The 19,507-nt window shown below is 33.8% G+C and overlaps 1 protein-coding gene and 1 long non-coding RNA gene across 9 annotated transcripts in view; one reads left to right on the forward strand and one right to left on the reverse strand.

The window, feature by feature from the left end:
• Window positions 1-1,145: 1,145 nt before the first annotated feature.
• LOC124430128 overlaps window positions 1,146-19,507 on the forward strand; it is a 108,600-nt gene continuing 90,238 nt past the window's right edge. For 6 of the 8 annotated variants that reach the window (XR_006943671.1, XM_046976272.1, XM_046976273.1 and 3 more), the window contains exons 1-2: window positions 1,148-1,475; window positions 9,089-13,480. Coding sequence is in view for 7 of the 8 variants with exons in the window: in XM_046976272.1 (XP_046832228.1) it covers window positions 9,124-13,480 (4,357 nt within the window). In the remaining variant the exon portion in view is untranslated. Of the gene's footprint in view, window positions 1,476-9,088; window positions 13,481-19,507 lie in introns of all 8 variants that reach the window. The other 2 variants (XM_046976276.1, XM_046976269.1) reach the window with 2 other exon arrangements.
• Window positions 4,872-6,292, reverse strand: LOC124430132. Its single transcript, XR_006943673.1, has 2 exons — window positions 6,230-6,292; window positions 4,872-5,037 (listed from the first exon to the last, which is right to left on the reverse strand). It is a non-coding gene; the product is annotated as an uncharacterized LOC124430132 (long non-coding RNA).

Genomic DNA, 19,507 nt, shown 5'->3' on the forward strand with positions numbered 1-19,507 from the left:
GACCTCGAACGGTATCGTTCATGTTTTGTTTTTCTTTCTTTCTTTCTTTCTTTTTTCTTGCCATTCTTCGTCCCTCGTCGATCTTTTTCGTGAATTTTTTTTTTTTTAAGTAATAAAAAGAAAGATTTTCATGACTCACGCTATTATGGTTTTGTTTTAGATATTACAAAAATATGTATGTATCTCTGTATGTATAGAAAAATTTTGAGAAATAAAATTGGTAAATTGTAAAATATCAGTGATTAGAATGTTTATATGACAATCGACTATTTATTAAATTTTATAAATCGTTATATTCATAAACACCTTCATACAATTTATAAATCATCCATCGTTTAATTAAGAATAAAAAATTTATTAAAGCTGAATACCGTTAAAAATTTTCGTCTGGATAAAAATTAAAGAGGAAAAAAGTAAAATGTAATAGACGTAAAATAACGCGGAAAATTTTCATATAAAAATAAATAAATTAATAAATAAATAAATAAATAAATAAATAAATAAAAAAAATCGATAGATCGAAAACATTACTGGTGGCGACATCGCACGTCTTTTTTATCGACAAACTTCTTTACCAACCAAACGAATACTTTCAACCGCCAGAGATCGTTGCGATTCGTACAATTCGCGCTTACTGATCGAAGAGATATCCGTTCGTTTTTCAAAAAACGATTAACGATCGTTCGGACTTTCATCGAGGAAAAAAAGGAAAAAAAGAGAAAAAAAAAGGAAGATAAAGAGAAATAAAACGACAAGAAGAAAAAAGACGGACGTAAGATCGCTATTTACATGAACCTTACGATACGATAACGAACAAAAAACTTCGTTACGTTCGATTGAAGTTCGTACAAATCAGAAATATCTCAACGGAAGGAAATAATCGAACGCGTAGAACGAGGTAAGAAAAAGAAAGAAAAAGAATAGGAAAAGAAAAAAGAAAGGGAAAGAAAAGAAAAAGAAAAGGAAAAAAAAAGTAAAAGAATATAAAAAAAAAGAAGAATTAGTAGTTACGCTTGTAGTGAAAGGGGGGGGGGTTGGAAAGCGAAATCGATTAGTTCGAAGGAACTCCGAGGAGGGAGCCACGGGCCAATGGCGTCTAGAGCGGCACGGCGCGGCGCCGAGCGGAGCCGAGCCGAGCTGTCACTTGTTGCGTCGTCTTCGCGCCGCGACGCTAGTTCGTTCTTATTAGTGAAAAAGAAAAAAAACTTATCCTCCCTCTCTTTCTCTCTCGTGCGCGCGTGCGTTCGAACGAGAGGGAGAGAGAGAGAGAGAAAGAGAGAATATCTAAACGACGAGGTGTTTGAATTTTTGTGCGTTGTGTGTCTTTCTTTTTATCGAATTTTCTCGCGAGCGTACTTCGTTTTGTCTTGTTTTCTTGTGTTTCAAAAAAAAAAAAACGAACAAAAAGGAAAAAACATCCTTCTTTCTTCTTCTTCTTCTTCCCAACTTCGTTTTCACTCGAAATCCAAACAATGGTGAGTTCAAATTTTCTATCTTTTACTTTTCTTAAATTCTTCTTCTTCTCCTGTTTTTTTCTGTTTCTTTTTTTTTTTTTATTATTACTATTATTATTTTCTTGAGACGCATATTATTAATCGTCGATCTCTTTAATGTCGTCGAAGATCGTTCGAACAAATTAAATTAAAAAATGATTTAAGACGTTACATTCGATCGAGGATAATGAAAGAATTTCTTCGTGGGTGAAAAGGGACGATCGAATGGAGTCCATCTTGTTTTTTATTTTTTATTTTTTTTCTTTTTTTTTTTTTTTTTTTTCGTTATTCATATCTGGTAAAATCAGGCGGGTAATTCAAATCGAATTGATAGGTAAAATGAGATAAATCTTTCGGGTAAGTTTGGACGCACTTCTTGAGACACTACTAAAGAATAAAGGGGAAAAGAGAGAGAGAGAGAGAGAGAGAGAGAAAGATAAAGAGTTTCTCTGCTGCCCTTTGTCCCTTTCATTAGCTGTTACATTTCATTGTACTGTATTGAATAAAATCGAGGTTAAACACGAAACACAGATAAGGAAAGAAGAACACCTCGGGGAATTTTCTAAAGTTAGTTTCATTGTTAAATCGAGATTGTTCGAATTGATCTAAAAAACGATGGTAAAGTTTGATACAGTTATGTCGAAGAACATCGATTGATATTTTTCTCAAAAGAAACGATTATGGTGAGAGGTAAGACTTTTTATCTCTCTCTCTCTCTCTCTCTCTCTCTCTCTCTCTCTCTCTCTCGTTCAGGTCGCTTTGTTCTCTCTCTCTCTTTCTCTCTCTCGAACCGTCTACTTACTTCTCTACTACTGGTGTATAGCACAGTTCTCTCGAAACCAGTTTACAGCTGTCAGCATCCAGTTTCTCCATACAATCCATACATATATATATATATATATATATATATATATATATATATATATAATATAATATATATATATATATATACATACATTTCTATTCGATCGATATTCGAAGTGTTCGTAAAAAATACTCCAAGTGGGAAAATCGAAAATATATTTTTTCTAATCGTATAACGCGTTCCACATGGTACAATATAATTGTTATTGTATTAAAAAAAACTCGATTGCAATTATCCCAAATTCGTAAGAGATTACAGCATTTATTACGCCATTCCTCGTTCGTTAGGTAACTCATTTATTTCAGGAAAAAGCGTTCGATTACATCGAGACGCGTAATGCATTTTTTATCTCTTCCAAATAATTTCCTCTTTTTTATATTTTTTTTTTTTTCGTTCTCCGGTGTGTATTTTGTTCGTCAGATATTCGAATTTCGGCAGAAAGAAAGAAAGAAAGAAAGAAAAAAAAAAAAAAAAGAAAAAAGCAAGAGAATCGAATGATCGAGGAAAAAGAAATTGATTTCTAAATATACATTGAATTAAGGCTTTATATAGATTGTTTATTATTCGAATGAAATGATCCATTAATTTTATTAGAAAGTTTAACTTCGAAATGAAATGATCCAATGGATCTTACGTGGATGGGAAGTGAGAAGGTTAGATCTTTATTTCTCTTTCTCTTTTTCTCTTTCTCTCTCTCTCTTTCTTCTGCTCGGCCAGAAATAATTTTCTTTCTCTTTGAAAAGAGTGTAGGGGGAAAGGGAGACAGGGGTCTACCTAAGTCTGGACCGAAATAAGCAAGCAGGGATTTCCTCGAGCGGAAATGCACACGAGTTTGAATCGAAGTAAAAGAAGAAGATGACAGACCATATACTAAGCTTCAATTATTTTCTTTCTCTTAACATTTTGTTTTTCTTCTTTTACATACGTTTCATATAGCTTATCTTTTTTTTTCTCTTTCTATTTTCATTTATACAAATATTATAGTATTCCTCTTATATCACAATTAATTCTCTATCCTTTAATGTCCGTATTTTATTTTGATTTTTTTTCCTCTACGTTTTTAATGGCATCTTTTCTTTTTTATTATATATATCTTTTATTATATATATATATATATATATATATATATATATATATATATATTTTAAATACAAGCTATACTTGGTATAATATTATTTAGTACGAGTATAACTTAAAATTATTGCAGTATACTTATAATACTATCATTTATGCTATATTAAATAAAAGAAAATAATTGTTTAATGTCAAATAATTTAGTATTACTTATACCAAGCGCACATATACACACACATTATATATATATATAAATACACACATATCATACATATATACATATATATTTCAACGGTGTGTGTTTATGTATGTGTACGATTTAAACATGGCGAAGCTTTCGAAGCCGGAAATTCCTCGTTATAAACTGTTCATTGCTTTGAATCCGACCATCCTCTCTTTTTCTCTCTCTCTCTCTTCCTTTTGATTATTATAACCTATTATTGTATACCCTATCGTTATCATAATCGTTCTAAGAAGAAATCGTTTTACGAAGGAGGAAATAAATTTTCTTTTCCATTCTTTCTTTCTTTTTTTGGCTTTTTTTTTCGTACATATATGTATGTATCTTTGGAAAAATAAGTATTTCATTTTTTTTACATTTCTTTTTTCTCCCCCTCCCCCCGCCCCCCTTAGAATTTTCAAAGAAACGTAGATCTTCAAAGGAAGAAAAATGATCGAGATAGAGCAGATGGTAACTGGGAGGAAGCCTTCTTGGTCCCCCAAAAGAAACCGTAAACCTTAAACCTCTTTCCCCTTTCCCACCCTCTCTCTCTCTCTCCCTCTCTCTCTCTCTCTCTGAGGATCCTCTTCCAAAGAGAGATTCGACAACCTTTTTTCTTTTTTTTTTTTTTTTTTTTTTTTAAGACCAGACACAAAGCTACCTTGGCTTGCTTCTTACCTGTGCAACTTTCTTTCTCTTTCTTTTTTACCTGCATTTCTTCTCACCTCTTCTGCGATATCTGTTGAATATTCCTATTTCCTAGATTTTTTTTTTCTAGACATAGATAGATGAATATTTGTGAGTATGTGCGTTAATATACTCGATTTCTATAAGTTAGTAGCCTAATTTTTTTTACTAATTTGATTGGTCTTCCGAGCACAGTGTCCTTTGTAGAAACAAAGTCAGACAAATACGTGAAGAAAATTATTACGCCATTGACTTTGGCAATTTTTCTTTTATTTTCCTTTTATTTTCCTTTTTTTTTTCTTTTTTTTTTTTTTTAAATCTAGTTTCTGAAAGTATAAGAATTATTTTGATTAATATGGATGATAAATTATCGTGTTGTCAATGATGATAATTTTTCATCAAATGATAATTAAACTTCGATAATTGGATATTTGAAAAAAAAAAAGAAAGAAAAAAAAATGTTATGACAATGCATATTTGTCTCGAGGCGAACATTTAATTAAATATTATATTAATTTAAACGTTACTTTTATTTTATAAATATTTTTTTCGAAGAACTCGACACAAAGTACTTCTTTATCTTCTCTCTCTCTCTCTCTCTCTCTCTCTCTCTCTTTCTTTCTCTCTCTCTCTCTCCCGATTCGTTATTTTCACTTCGACTGATTTGATTTCGATGAGTATATTCATTCCTTCTTGATCTAGAATAAAAGGATATTTGAAAGTTGAAACCATGTTAGAGTTGGTTGAATCAGTCGTTACGATTCATCGAAAGAACGAGCATCGTTATCTTTACCTATCTTTCCAACTACGTGAACGCGCGTTGTTATCTCGCTATTTTTTTTTCTCACGATAAGCCTAAACAAGAATACCTGCTTATAAATTATAGTTCTATTTTTCTTTTTTTTTTTTTCCAAATTTAACACCATTAAATTCAACGATTATAAATTTTATTTCGATATGTTTTACAGCCCGATATATAAAAGTAATAAAACTTTTTTGTTTTTATGTCTTTTCAATTACAAAACTCAACTCGATTATGATAATCTAATTAATAAGATTTCTAATCAACATAATAATACGTGAATTAATATCGTTTCTAAGATCCAACGATCGCTAAATTATTTTTCATCGCTTTCTAAATTTTTTTTTTTTTTTTTTTTTTTTTCCTATATATGTATATATTATATCATCTTCAAATTGATTCGAATCATTCTAAGTCAATAAACGCTAATCTAATTAAAGAAGAAAAAAAGAGCCGAAGAAAAAAATCAAATATAAAATCAATGAAACAGCTAGAGAACACATTCGTCCCAAAATCATTATACCTGATGTCGCATTATCATCGACGAACTTTAACATTAAAAAGATTTTCTAATCAGTCTATCCAAAAAAAAAAAAAGAAAACCACATCAGCAATAATAACGATAATAATAACAATAATAATAATAATAATAATAATAATAATAATAATAATAATAATAATAATAATAATAACGATAAACAAAACAAAAGAAAGCAAAAAATAGAGGATTATGCAGTTATTCTTGTCGATCTTTTATCGCGTTTTCTATTTTTTTTTTCATTTCTTCGTAATAGATCATTTTTTACATCAACTTCACGACCTAATTCAAATCTTACATAAACCTAAAAGAGATTACACGCTTAATTCGAATCGGGGAAAAAAAGAGACAAAAAGGAGGAAATGAAAAAAAAACATCGAACATTTTCGTTCCAATCATCGATGATCTCTATATGTTTTATCATCGAACTCCATAAACGACATCAATAACAACGACAATAATAATAATGGTAATAGAAGAAAAAAATTGAGAATCACTGTGTGTTATCCTCGTCGATCGTACGATGTGTCATGGGTAAATAACGCGTTACCTGTAACTTCTCGTCTGTTATCGGGCTAGCACTCTCCCAACGAGCCTTCCTCACGATCCAGAGACTTTGCTCGGACTAAGCAGAGATAGACAGATAGAGAGAGAGAGAGAGAGAGAGAGAGAGAGAGAGAGAGAGAGAGAGAGAGAAAGAGAGAGAGAGAGAGAGAGATAGACAGAGGATGGGAGGGGGTAAAGGGAGAGGGAAAGAGATAAGCGAACTCTCTGTCAGTCCTTCCTCGTGATCGCAACTTCTCGTGCATGTATATGTTGCTTGCCCCACCTTCTCTCTCTTTCTCTGTCTTTATCTATCTATCTATTTATCTATCTATGTATGTATCTATCTATCTATCTATCTATATATCTGATTATCTTTCTCTCTCTCTCTCTCTCTCTCTCTCTCTCTCTCTCTCTCTCTCTTTCTCACTGTTTCACACTATATCCACATTGTAGCGATCATACTACTCACAGCAGTCAGTCGGTTTAGAGACATCGTCGTTGCGCCATCATGTTTCTTTTTTTACCTCTTCTTCTCTTTATTCTTTTTTGCTTTTTTTCTCTCCATTGTTTGGTCCATTTTCATTTCGATCGGGGTTGTCTTACATTCGAAATATAAATTTGCACGATATTGTTTGTATTCAATCTTTTTTTTTATTTTATTTGTTTTTTTTTTTAATATGCATGAATATATATTTATCAGTATATACCGAGAAGAAAAAATAAAGCGACGAGTGATTTATCGAAGAATCCGGATTGCATTGGGTACTTGAATTATGTTGGAAACAATGAAAAAAAAAAAGATAATAATAATAAAACTATGGTATCGTTAAAGTGATATATATATATATATCGTTAAGTGAACGAAAATTATTGGTTATGGTTTTGAGAACAAAAAAAGAATATAGTTATATCGTTGATGATAAGGATTATTTTTGATTTCGTATCTCTGGTATGTGATATGAGTGCATGCATACATACATACATACATATATACATATATATAATAAATAATATGCAATAACATATTTACGTATTACACAACAAAAATCACACAAAGAGTATTCTTTGAGTGAAACGTCGTAACGTGATTTACGTCATTTCTTCTCTACAACGATATTTCAACAAGTATATATATATATATATGTATGATGTATGTATATATATATATATATATATGTATGATGTATGTATATATATATATATATATATATATATATATATATATATATATATTTATAACCATGTATGTATGATGCATGCAATATAATGTAATGTAATGTAATGTATGTTTATATATATTATGTATGTGTACATATATATATATATATATATATGTGTGTGTGTATACGTAGGTACGAAGTAAGTCGATATCCTTGGATAGATTTCGACGAGGAATATTGCGTTTCGTGGCGAGTAATCATGTTCAGTACTCTCGTTTGCTTCGATACGATAACGGAGATACGTTGAAAGTGAAAGAGAACGTTTTATCTTTTGTTAGTTTTTTTTTTCATTTCTTTGCTTTTTTTTTTTTTTTTTTTTATTATTATTATCATTATTATTACTATTGTTTCTGCTTCCTCTAAGAGATAATACGTATGAAATTTATGATAGAATTATTTGATATTTTTATGACGTTTTTATGTCAAAATTATTATGTGTGTGCTCGTATATATTCTTTCTTGATTTCAAATTTATATTTCCAATTTTAATAATTATTTCAATATATTCAAAATGATTCAGTAATTCATTTTGAATTTTTATGATTTATTTAAATGAAAATTTAAGAATGTCCGTGCTTTTTTCTGCGTATTGTTTTTCGTTATTCTTTGTCTCGCTTCGATTACATATTCTCGAAAAAGTGTAATAATTGATTTTAAAAAATCACACATTTATCGTTCTGAAATTTATATTACAAAATAATACAATTTTATTTCGTGATTCAGACTCGTGATATTTACTCGTAGTGATATTTTGAATAATTACGATATTGCGATTAGAAAATACACATGCAGATGCAAATGATCAGTGTTGGATATATAATTGTGAATTATTAAGTGAAAAAAAAAAAATAAGATTTCATTATTATTCTCGTTAAATGTTGGACTTGTAAAATTGTCGGTTGTACTACTTTTTACGTACTTGATATAACGAAAAGTGTAACGCAGATGATTCTATGATATGATTCATAATATTTCGAGATATCTATAAACTCCTTTGTGTGTTTGTGTTCGTTCTACTGCGTAAATGGTTGTGAAAATTTAGATCTCTTTTAACTAAATATCGAGTCGACTTATGATTTTAACAATTTGTTTAGAAATTGATTATTCTGGATTTCAATACATTTTTTTATTTATTTTTTTTTTTTATATTTGTATTATTTTCTTTTTCATTTATTACATCATAATACTTTTAAAAATTACGGATGCGAGATTTAAATATTATTTTGTATCGAAATTAAGAATTTAATATTTTAAATGTAAAAAGAAAGAAAATATCGTATAAGCAAAAAGGAAATAATAAAAATTATCTAAAGGTATTTGAAATAGAATAAATTTTCAAAAAGTAAATAATTGAAAAATAACAAAATCGATTATTATTATTTTCTCTTCAAATATAATAGACATAGAGATGATAAATTATTAAATAGGAGTTTATTAATGATAATAATAAGCAATAATTCGTAATTATTATTATTGATCATTAATAATTAATAAATAATTCAAAACATGAATTATTAATCTCCTCTCTCTCTCTCTCTCTCTCTCTCTCTCTCTCTCTCTCTCTCTATAAATATATTTGAAAGATTGGAACGCAAAAGAGACAGTAAGAATGTCGGACTACTTAATACCTTTTACTTTCGCAGGCGTATCTAAACGGTAGCGAGTATACGATTCGAGAATGGAGCCAGGAAGCGAGCGAATCGACGAGAAGAATTTAGAAAAGGACAAAGAGAAAAGTAATCTAATCAACGAGAAGAAGGAAGAAAAGGCATTGAGAGAATTACGAGTTCAAACGGTGGACAAATTAACGAATATCGAAAAAAACGTCCTCGTATATTCTTCATCGTATGGTCAAAAGAAAGAGAAAAAGGTCGTTAAGCTCGTCGAAGAAGAAGCTGGCGAGAAAAGGAATATAAATAATAATAATAATAATAATAGCGGCAACGACAAGACTAATAGTAATAGTAATAATAATAATAAGGATAACCTGGTATTTGAGAAGCCATCGTTTCCATCTTTCAAGGAAAAAATCAAACCTATTAAGCTGATCAAACGTCCAACGACGATCAGCAATTTATTAGTCGCAGGTTTAGACACGAAAAACTTTTTAATTAAAGAGGAGAACTCGAAGGCGACCGATGAAAATTTTCGAGGAATACCGATAAAGAGGGAGGATGTTAAGAAGGATGTTATTACGAATGACGAGAAGAAGAGAATCGATCAGAGCCCGTTAGATCGTTTGGAAGAAAGTAGATCGAAGATCAAAATATTGCAAGATAATTTGGGCACACAGATACAAGCTATCACAGCATTGAGTTATAACGAAGAATTATCGAATCGTCCTTCGAGATCGTCGCTCGAAATCGAAACGAGTCAAACCCTTAACGAGATAAAATTCGATTTAGATTTTTTAGAAAGGCAAAGATTGGACGATAGATTGGAGATAGAGGAGAAACGTTTAAAGGATAAGGATTTGGAAACTAAATCGCGTTATTGCAAAAAAGTAACCGAAATTGAGAAAAGATGGTCAGGGGAATTTCTTCAACGTAGATCTACAAATGAGGATCGATTGGATTCGTCGTCATCGGAATCGTCCTACGTTGAAGAATTCGGAAGTGTATCGTCCCAGGAGAGTATAGTAGTTGAAAGATCTATAAAATTGTCTAATGTGAAGTTTGAAGAAGATCAAGTAATATCATCCAGAAGACCGTCCGTAGAATTTTTGGAAGGTAGTACAGTCAGTACGCTTGGCTCGGACTCTGGATTGGACGAGGAAGAGAAAAAACTCGCGAAGGACTTTTGTGTCGATCAACGATCCTCCGGCGATAGATCGTACGAGGAAAGGAAATTGAACGATCGATCGATTCCAAGGGAATCCAAAGGGACAAGCGAAACGGAAAATAAGATAGAGTCAACAAATATCGAGGACGGATACGCCAAACTGATAAGAGAATTTACAATGGAGCCTGGTGTTTCGAGATTGAAGAAGGAAGAAAAGCAGAAAAAGAAATCTGGCTTAAGAAGATTGTTACCGGGTTTCTTTTCGCCGAAGGACTCGAGAAAGGATTATAACAACAAGAAGAAGGAACGAAAAGAGAGAAGGAAACAGGACGAGAGACATTTCGCTCGTTATCAACAAAATGGTAATTACACGAGATCCCCCGACACTATGAATTTGAACGAGGATATAAAGAGAAACGTAAAGTTGGATAACAGTTTGAACGGTTCGATAATCGAGGAAAGATTGGACGAGATCAAACGCGAATTGTTTCCCGATCAAGGATTGATCACAAGTACGCCCGATCATTTTTCCGAAAACGACGACGGAAGGAAGATCTTACAACAATCGAAATATCGTACGGATGTAGCGCCATCGAATTCGATCGTACAGGATGTCGATAGATGGTACGATAGGAAAATATCGTCGAACGAAAAATACGAGGAAAGAAATTTAGAGGAGGACGTTGAGATAAAGACGGGATTGGAATTGGACAATCGAAGATTAATGATAGGTGGCCAATTGGAACGTAAGCACAGTCTTCAAGAAGCGGCAAATCGTGGTGGCCGAATGTTCTTTCAAAGGAATCACGGACCATCTGGTAGGATCTCGGCACCACCCACTGAAAGATATTTTTCTAAATCAAGATCGGTAAGACCGATGGATAGACCTTTACCGGCTATACCACGTTCCAGAATAGAATTATCCAATTATGAGAATTACGAGAGGCAACAGCAGCAGCAGCAGCAACAGCAGCAACAGCAGCAGCAGCGGCAACAGGAGGAGGAAGAGGAGGAGGAGGAGGAGGAAGAGGAAGAGGAAGAGGAGAGGGAGTCGCGCGTGGAAAATTATGAAAACGAAGTTGCGAGACAATCCGTAACAGCGGTTATCATCGATACCACCGGGAGTCACGATAGAATCGGGAAATATTCGTCGCCTGGATCCAGCCAAAAGTCAGGCGATTATGCCGATTCCTGTTGTACACCTAATTCCAGTCAAAAGAGCGAATTCTCGCCGTCCAGTTCGAAAAGTGGTGAATATTATTTGAATTCACCGAGAACAAGCGCTAGAACATCACCAAGTACACAAACCGAAGGGATTTATGCGAACGAGAATCCACGGTCTATGAAGAATCCCGATTACGTGGACGAGATCGAGGAACGAGTATACGACGAGACACCACCTTCTCCGCTTAGAGATAATCCTGATAATAACGTCGATAGAAAGGTCGATAATGACGGTGTTAATACGAGCAATAAAATTCCTATTGCGAGTAAAAAGTGTTTGTCGTCGCCAAGAGGAGCCTCGAGGAAGGCTCAGCCGAGCGATCAAATTTTAATAGCTTCGCCTAAAAGAGAAATTATTTACGATAGAAGAACGTTCGGTAATATCCAACGTATACGCTCAGAATCACCGGTTAATGTGTCGAAGGAACGCGTCGAAAGGATCAACGATATTGCTTTTTCTAAAATTAAGGAAAGTCAAGGTCAACGTAATCGCGAGAACAACGATGGAAATAGATCGGCCAATAGTTTGCCACCATTATCGATGATACCAACGGCATCGTCGTCGGCCGGTTCGTCGGTCTGTTCTACGATGAAAAATCTTCAAAGACCTGAACCAATTTATGCTGGTTCTCGTTTACGAACGGAGTCCAGCCCGTGCAGAAGGAACGTTAATGATTCGTCCGGTACGACGTCTGTCTCGAGTCAAGAAAAAATTTATACCAGCAAAGGTTCTCTCCAACGTGAACCAATTTCGGATAGGCAAAGACCACGTGTTCTTGTTAATGAAAATTCTTCCTCGATACCTAACGAGGCCAACGTTCATCAAGTTTGTTGCAATCCAGTAGCGTCGCTTTCGTCCTCCTCGACGTCACCTTCGAAAAGACGAACTATGCAACATTTGGAAGCTTTTTATTGGCAACAAAAAGCATTGGAAGCTCATAGAAAAACTGGATTGCCTGTTAACAACGAATCGGTACGCGGCGATGCAATCCGCGACAAACAACAAACTTCTCACAAGATAAATCTCCCAGAGATTCGGGAAGCCGTTTATTGGCAACAATTGAAGAAACTTGACGAGGAACAACAAAGGCGAATTTACGAAAGAAATTTAATGGAAGAGCCGAGGCTCGAATCGCGAACAATTTCGAATCGTCCGATTGGTCGATCCGCCATACGTCAACAGCCAACAGGAACGCCAACCGATACCAACATAGATCGATCTTATTGGTCAAATGAAAAAACACGTACCGCGAAAACGAATAATCCATTGAGACCTAACTTGATGCACGGCCAAAAGGGTTCGACCCAACCGATTCTAATAGTCAGACCTCAACAGCACGCGATACGTGATCGACAAGAGATACCAATTAAATCGCTCGACGATCATTCCAGATTGAGCCCTAGAAGATCGAAGAGTGCTTCGCCGCATTTACGCGTTAATCGTAATCTCAATAAATCCGACGGTGGTATAGTTTATAATTACGACGATGAGAACGATTCGAACGATCCCAATAAACAAATACGACCGCATCCTATATTCAAACGTGGAAGTTTAGTAAGTAGCGATTCCGTCGAATATTCGACGACCGGTACGAAAAGAGTCAGTTTTTCTAATCAAAATGTTGGTACCGAATTATCCAATGGTAATTGGCCGACCAAACATGGAACGGCCTCCGAACCACCAACGAGAAGGCACAGAAGCGACGACAGCGTTTCCGATACCGATTCCGTATTCATTCGTGATACTAATTTGGATATCGTATATACTGGTTATCCAACGGCTTCTTGTTCTCGTAACTTAGAAGCCAGTTATGGTTATCAACGGACACCTCGAAACGATTCAAAGTCTCTCCCTCAAGAATACGATGCCGATAGACCACTTCCACCATTACCCAAGGAACCTAATCTCAGTCAAGGACAAAGATGGAACGTCCCTCCTAATAATTATAGGAAGTGGCCTGCCCTTTGCGAGAGCGAAAGCGGAAGCGAAGCTGCCGGGGAGGTTCAACGGATATTTGCGAGGACTGACGGTGAGTCTTAAGCAAATAATTACAATAAAATATATATATGTATATATTATTTTAAAATTATGTCATATATTGTATTAGCAATTTATGCACTGGCTTGATCTAGTTATTATTAATTTTGCGATATTAACGATGAATTTATATTATCTTCTCGACGAAAACTATTCGATTTGGGTGATCGCTTTAATTTTTCTTATGTCCCTGAATGAAATCTCCAAATTTTATCCTTGGCAATAGAAATTGTTAGAATATAAGAGAAATTTTCGAATGAAAATATATTTGGGCTTAATTTGGGAAAAGAGGGTGGAGGGAGGGCGGGAAGAAGGAGAATATTTGTTTTACTAGGGAGAAAAATCTTCGAAACAACGGAGGTAAAAAAAGAAAAATGAAAAAACAAATCGAATCGGTAGAAAATAAAAATAAAAAAAAAATTAAAAATCGAAGCCCACGTTAGAAATAAGATTCGCTAGGATCGTATTTGAGAAACGTAACGTTTGTTCTAAAGAAAGACAAGAAAGAGAGAGAGAGAGAGACGTATACGTAAGAAAGTAAGAAGCATGTATGTAAGTACATATATACATGCATATATACGACCGGTTAGGATTAGTGTCTCTCTCTCTCTCTCTCTCTCTCTCTCTCTCTCTCGCTCCCTCTCTCTTTCTCTGTCTCTCTCACTGGACTGGCACAACTAAGGTCATTGACCTTCCATCTCCGTTCGATGCAACTCCTTGCACGTAGTGCAACTCACGGAGAGTTTACGATCAACGAGCTATTACGTGGCCGTTTAAAAGACCAATCGGTTATTGCCAGGACATTGTTCATCATCATCATCATCATCATCATCATCATCATCATCATCATCATCATCATCATCATAGTCATCATCATAATCATGATCTTTTATTTTATTAAAACAAAATTATTTTATTTTTTCTCGAATAGATCGGTGAGTGTCCTCGCGTTAGTAACGATCCACCATTGAATGCATATTTTTTATCCTTTGAATAATAGGGCAAATGAAATTATACTGTTGAGAGACGTATACGTAAGAAAAAAGAAAAAGAAAAAGAAGAAGAAGAAGGAAAAGAAAGGTGTTGGTGAAAAAGAGTGTCCGGAAGATGGAGAGAGAGAGAGAGGCGACGGCGGCGGCAGTGGGGAGGGGGGAGGGGAGGGATAGAGATGGAAAAGGAGAATCGAGGATAATATATTCCTCCCTGGTTCTTTCAGTTTCAAAGAGCGTTTCGCAAAGTTTGCTCATGCAAAATCCTCGTCGCTTGCCCTTTCGCACAGCGTGGACGTTAAAAATGCAATTCTCTTTCTATCTATCTCTCTTACTCTATCTCTTTTTCTATTTATCTCTTACCTCTATCTCTCACTCACGTCCAATCTCATACACTTCCTTTCTAGACTCGTAAGATTTTACAAACAAAAAAAAACTTCTCTGCAGATTCATTTTAAATATTTCAGAAATTAATGACTTTTCTTTTTTATCTATCTATGATTTGATTCCCATTAAATATTTTCTTTCTTTTTATTTTATTTTTATTTTTTTTTTTTTTTACTTTTTTTATTTAAATAAATCAAAAAATTCGCAGGCATCGCTCGTCGTTTAATTTTCGACGAAACTAATTCCAATGGCAAACACGAGTGAACATTTAAAAAAAATGTCTATCTTGATTTTGCTGATAAAACCGATCCTTTTATTTCTCATTAATATAGTAATTCAGTAAAAAATATATTGTATATTCAATACAGTCAATTTAAATAGGAAACACTAGAAATTCCGACAATGATTATTAAAAATATTATAACTATATTGAAATTAATTGTCAATAAAGAAAATATTTGTGTGCGAACGCAGCTTTATAAATTTAAATATAAAAACAATGAAAATTTCTAAATCAGTAATTCGTAATAATTCGTTATTATGCTAGATCAAAATTTTTCTTAAAAAATATTAAATAAATTATTATAAATTTTATATAACTAACACAAGTGTCAATAGACTACTATTTGATCTAAGGCTATACCGATAGAGCGAACAAATCATTTAGAGTACATAGAGTCGTCGATTTGCCGACAGGTGGAGAGACTTATCATTTGGTCCAGCGGCGCCTTGACCTTTCTAAGCATCTTAAGTTCGTCGTCCTTTTACACGCATTTCTAATCTCTCTCTCTCTCTCTCTCTCTCTCTCTCTCTCTTTCTCTCTCTATTTTCATTTCTCAAAAATTAATCTCGGAGGTATTTCTCACTCCTCAAAAAATATAAAAAAAAAGAAAAAAAAAGAAAAGAAAACAGGATAAATCTAACAATTATTTAAAATCTTCTTATCTAAAAATCTATAAACCAATTCTCTCGAAACAAAAGTGAGAAAGTGTTGAAACCCTATGGAACAAAAAAAGAAAAAAAAAGAAAAAAAAAAAATAGAAAAAAAACATCTCTCTCGTCGAAACCATGATCACGTTTATAATCTTTCCGATAACGTACCAAAATCAAAAGAAAAAAAAAAAAAACATATCTCGATATTTGTGAATGAATATAGAGAAAAAAAAATAAAGAGAAAAAAATCGTAGAAATAAAGTTTTAGGATAATAAAAGTCGAATGTTTTCCGTGTAGTCAGTAGCGGCGCTAACGCCGCTTTGGGAGGACGTACAGTTTGGGGCGGAGGTGGTTCGCGTTCGGCATCGATCCCCCGGCTTGGTTGGTTCCCGTGACGTCACACGAAGGGAGAGGCGGCTCGAGCCGGGATTCGGTGAGATCTCTTGCTAGTGCGTCTCGGTGCGCTGTTGACTGCACCGGTGTTGTTCTCTCTCTGCTTTTGGTGCTCTCGCGTTTAAGCTCGCACACTACTTTACAATATTTTACGCGCTTACTCTTTTACGCTTTTACTCATATATATATATATATATATATATATATATATATATATATATATATATATATGTATATACATACATTTCTTCCAGTTTGATTTAGTTTTCCGTTTCGTTTCTTTATCTTTTTCTAATCTTTGCCACACACAACCCCAAGCACGACCACAACCGACCAACCAACTAGTAACCGACCAACCATCAAAACCGTCTTTTAGAGTTTTGAGGATCGATCGCGACCTTCGACTTCGACGAAGTTGTTCTCGTCTCGGCGCTCCCACGCGCCCTCTCTCTCTCTCTCTCTCTTTTTCTTTCGTTTGATTTGATCTCTCTCTCTCTCTCTCTCTCTCTCTCTCTCTCTCTCTCTTTCATGTTAACGGCGCGCGCCCCTGACGCACGCGAGTGCCTCGGACTCGACCTCCCTCGACGTCCGAGATAAATCTTGCTCAAGTCAAAGAACTCTCTCTCTCTCTCTCTCTCTCTCTCTCTCTCTCTCTCTCTCTCTCTCTCTCTCTCTCTCTTTCTCACACTCTGTGCGTACGTGTGTGCGTGTGTGCGTGATTGTATATATTTTTATGTATCTTTTAAAAGGTGAATTGAGATTTTAACAAGACTATCTTAAATGAGATCTTTTTGTCCCGTGTGAAATAATAATTCCCAATGGTCGTAGAAATAATGTTAGTTTTTCTATCGTGCGATAGATATAACATTTGAGATTTGTGATTTGTTGTTCCGTTCTATTCTCTTTGATACTTTATTTTTCTCTTCTTTTTCTTTTTTGTTTTTGTTTTTCTTTTTTTTTTTTTTTTTGTCATCCCGCTATATCCTTGAGTTATCATAAATGTTCTATTCCGAATATTCGAAATAATGAAATGACGAAATGATTCGGTTGTATTTATTGTTCGTTTTTATGTTAGTTTTTGATACGGTGCAATCGAAACATTTTAGAAATGTGTTCCCATTCTATTTTTGAACGGTGACGGTATTTTATTGCTCCTCGCAATTGCCCATTCGTTTTTCGTTCGCTATCTTCCATCAACTTACGTTTATGTCCTTTTTTCGAGGACACGGATTGAATCTCGAAGGAAATGGATTAATGTGTTAAATTATCGTTGGTTTTTTCTTTCTCTAGTTTTTTTCTTTTTTTTCTTTTTTCTTCCTTTTTTTTTTCTTCGAATCAACAATCTATTCGAGGAGCTTTTATTGTACCGTGCACCTGTGCGATCGATAAGTTTCGAGATCAGCTTCATTTTGTTCTAATCGTTTCTGTGCTCTTTTTTTCGATGTTCAATCTCTTCGTGTATCTTTCATCGAGATTGATTAGAGTCACGAAGAAGACGATCATTGTGAATAATGATAGACAATTTTTATTTTGCTTGTCGCGTTCTTTCTGTTCATTTTATTTTATTTTATTTTATTTATTTAGTTTTTTTTTTTTTTTTTTTTTTCATTGATTAATAACTCCTTTCGAAGTTTTACGAGACGAATCGAATTTCGAAAGAAAGGACGAATTTTTGTGCGCGAAAGAAAGAAAAACAAAATCGTCGATTTCTTTCGTTTAAATTGCACATTATTATTTCCCTTTCGAGATTTCTTCTAATAATTCTCTTCCGTTTTATTAAATATCATTAAAATAAAAGACAAATCGAGTATCTCGCAAAGGAAGAACATTTCTTTTATTAATAGAGAAAATTCTCCATTTTTACGCTTCAAGATTTTAAATTTTAATAATATCGAGATTCGTTCAATTCTTCCTCCTCCCTAAAGTTCCCTTATTTTTCAAAATATTTAACAAAACAATTCCATATATATTTTTATTCTAAAATAATCAATTTCTCTGTCTTTCTTCATCTCTATTTCTTTTTCCTCCTCTCTTTCTCTCTCTCTCTCTCTTTCTCTCTCTCTCTCTCTCTCTCTCTTTCTGACATATTCAAGCCTCCATTAAAGAGAAGAGAAAAATTATGAAAAATGTCTCAAAATTTTCCTCACTTTAACTTCAATTATTTTCATGTACACACATACTTCAAGTTAGTAGGTTGACCTTCGTGCACTTTCGCGCGGTCGTTGCACTTTAAATGGAAGAAACGCGTAGTCATCGCAAGGAATTCTCAAAGGAAGGAAAGGCCAACGATAGTGAAAAGAAGAAAGGAGGTTAACGTGATGATTAATGAAAAAAAAAAAAAAAGACAAAGAAAATGTATCGAAAGTAACAATTTTACTATATATATATATATTTTAATATATATATATATACATACATATCACCTTAAATATTATTTTATTCGAAAAATATCTTATACATATATATATATATATATATATATATATATATATATATATATATATATATATATACAGTTTAATCGGGTGGATAATTACTATAGTGATCAATTCGTTCTTATGACCCACTGGCTAAGGTTTCCTGCATTTTCCGAGAAAAACGAAAGATGGCGATGCCGACATGGGCGCCCTGAAGCTTTTCTTCTTCTTCCTCGTAATGGCCTAATCCTTCTAATATTTATCTTTTATTTTTCTTCGATAAAATTAATCAACGATTACAATTGATAACAAACAATAATAGTAAATTAATAACAATAACGGGATCGAACTTAAAATTGTTTCATTATTAAATCAACAAAATTAAACGTCCAATAGTCAATACACTTCGTTTATGGGCATCATCATGAGTTTCAAGTGAAAATCCCTTGGATCGAAGAGGTTTGTCGTGTTCGTTTTTTTTTCCTTCTTCATCTTTCCCATGTTTCTTCTCTTTTTTTTTTCGATGATCACGCATTCTCTGTTATTCCATTTCCCATCATCGAAAGTTACGACCAAAGTTACGTCGGTGTTAGTCGCGACCTCTCTCTCTCTCTCTCTCTCTCAGCGCGTCGCTTTTCAAGGCCGATGACGTGAGTTCGAAACGCTGAAGCGGCTACGAGAGATGCTGATACGTTGGAAGAGCAAGGACAAGAGCTCGAGCAAGAGCTCGTCCGCCGGTGGTGCCGGAAAGAAAAAACGCAAGTTTGGTAGAGAAGGTAAGAAATTTGCCAACGAACAAACAAACAAACAAATAAACAAACAAAATTATTCTCAATATTTTGCTTAAAATCTTTCAAATATCCATTATCAAATCCAATCCAATGCGAAACAATAATTCA

This window comes from Vespa crabro, chromosome 17 (assembly GCF_910589235.1).
Source record: "Vespa crabro chromosome 17, iyVesCrab1.2, whole genome shotgun sequence".
Classification (NCBI taxonomy): Eukaryota; Metazoa; Arthropoda; class Insecta; order Hymenoptera; family Vespidae; genus Vespa; species Vespa crabro.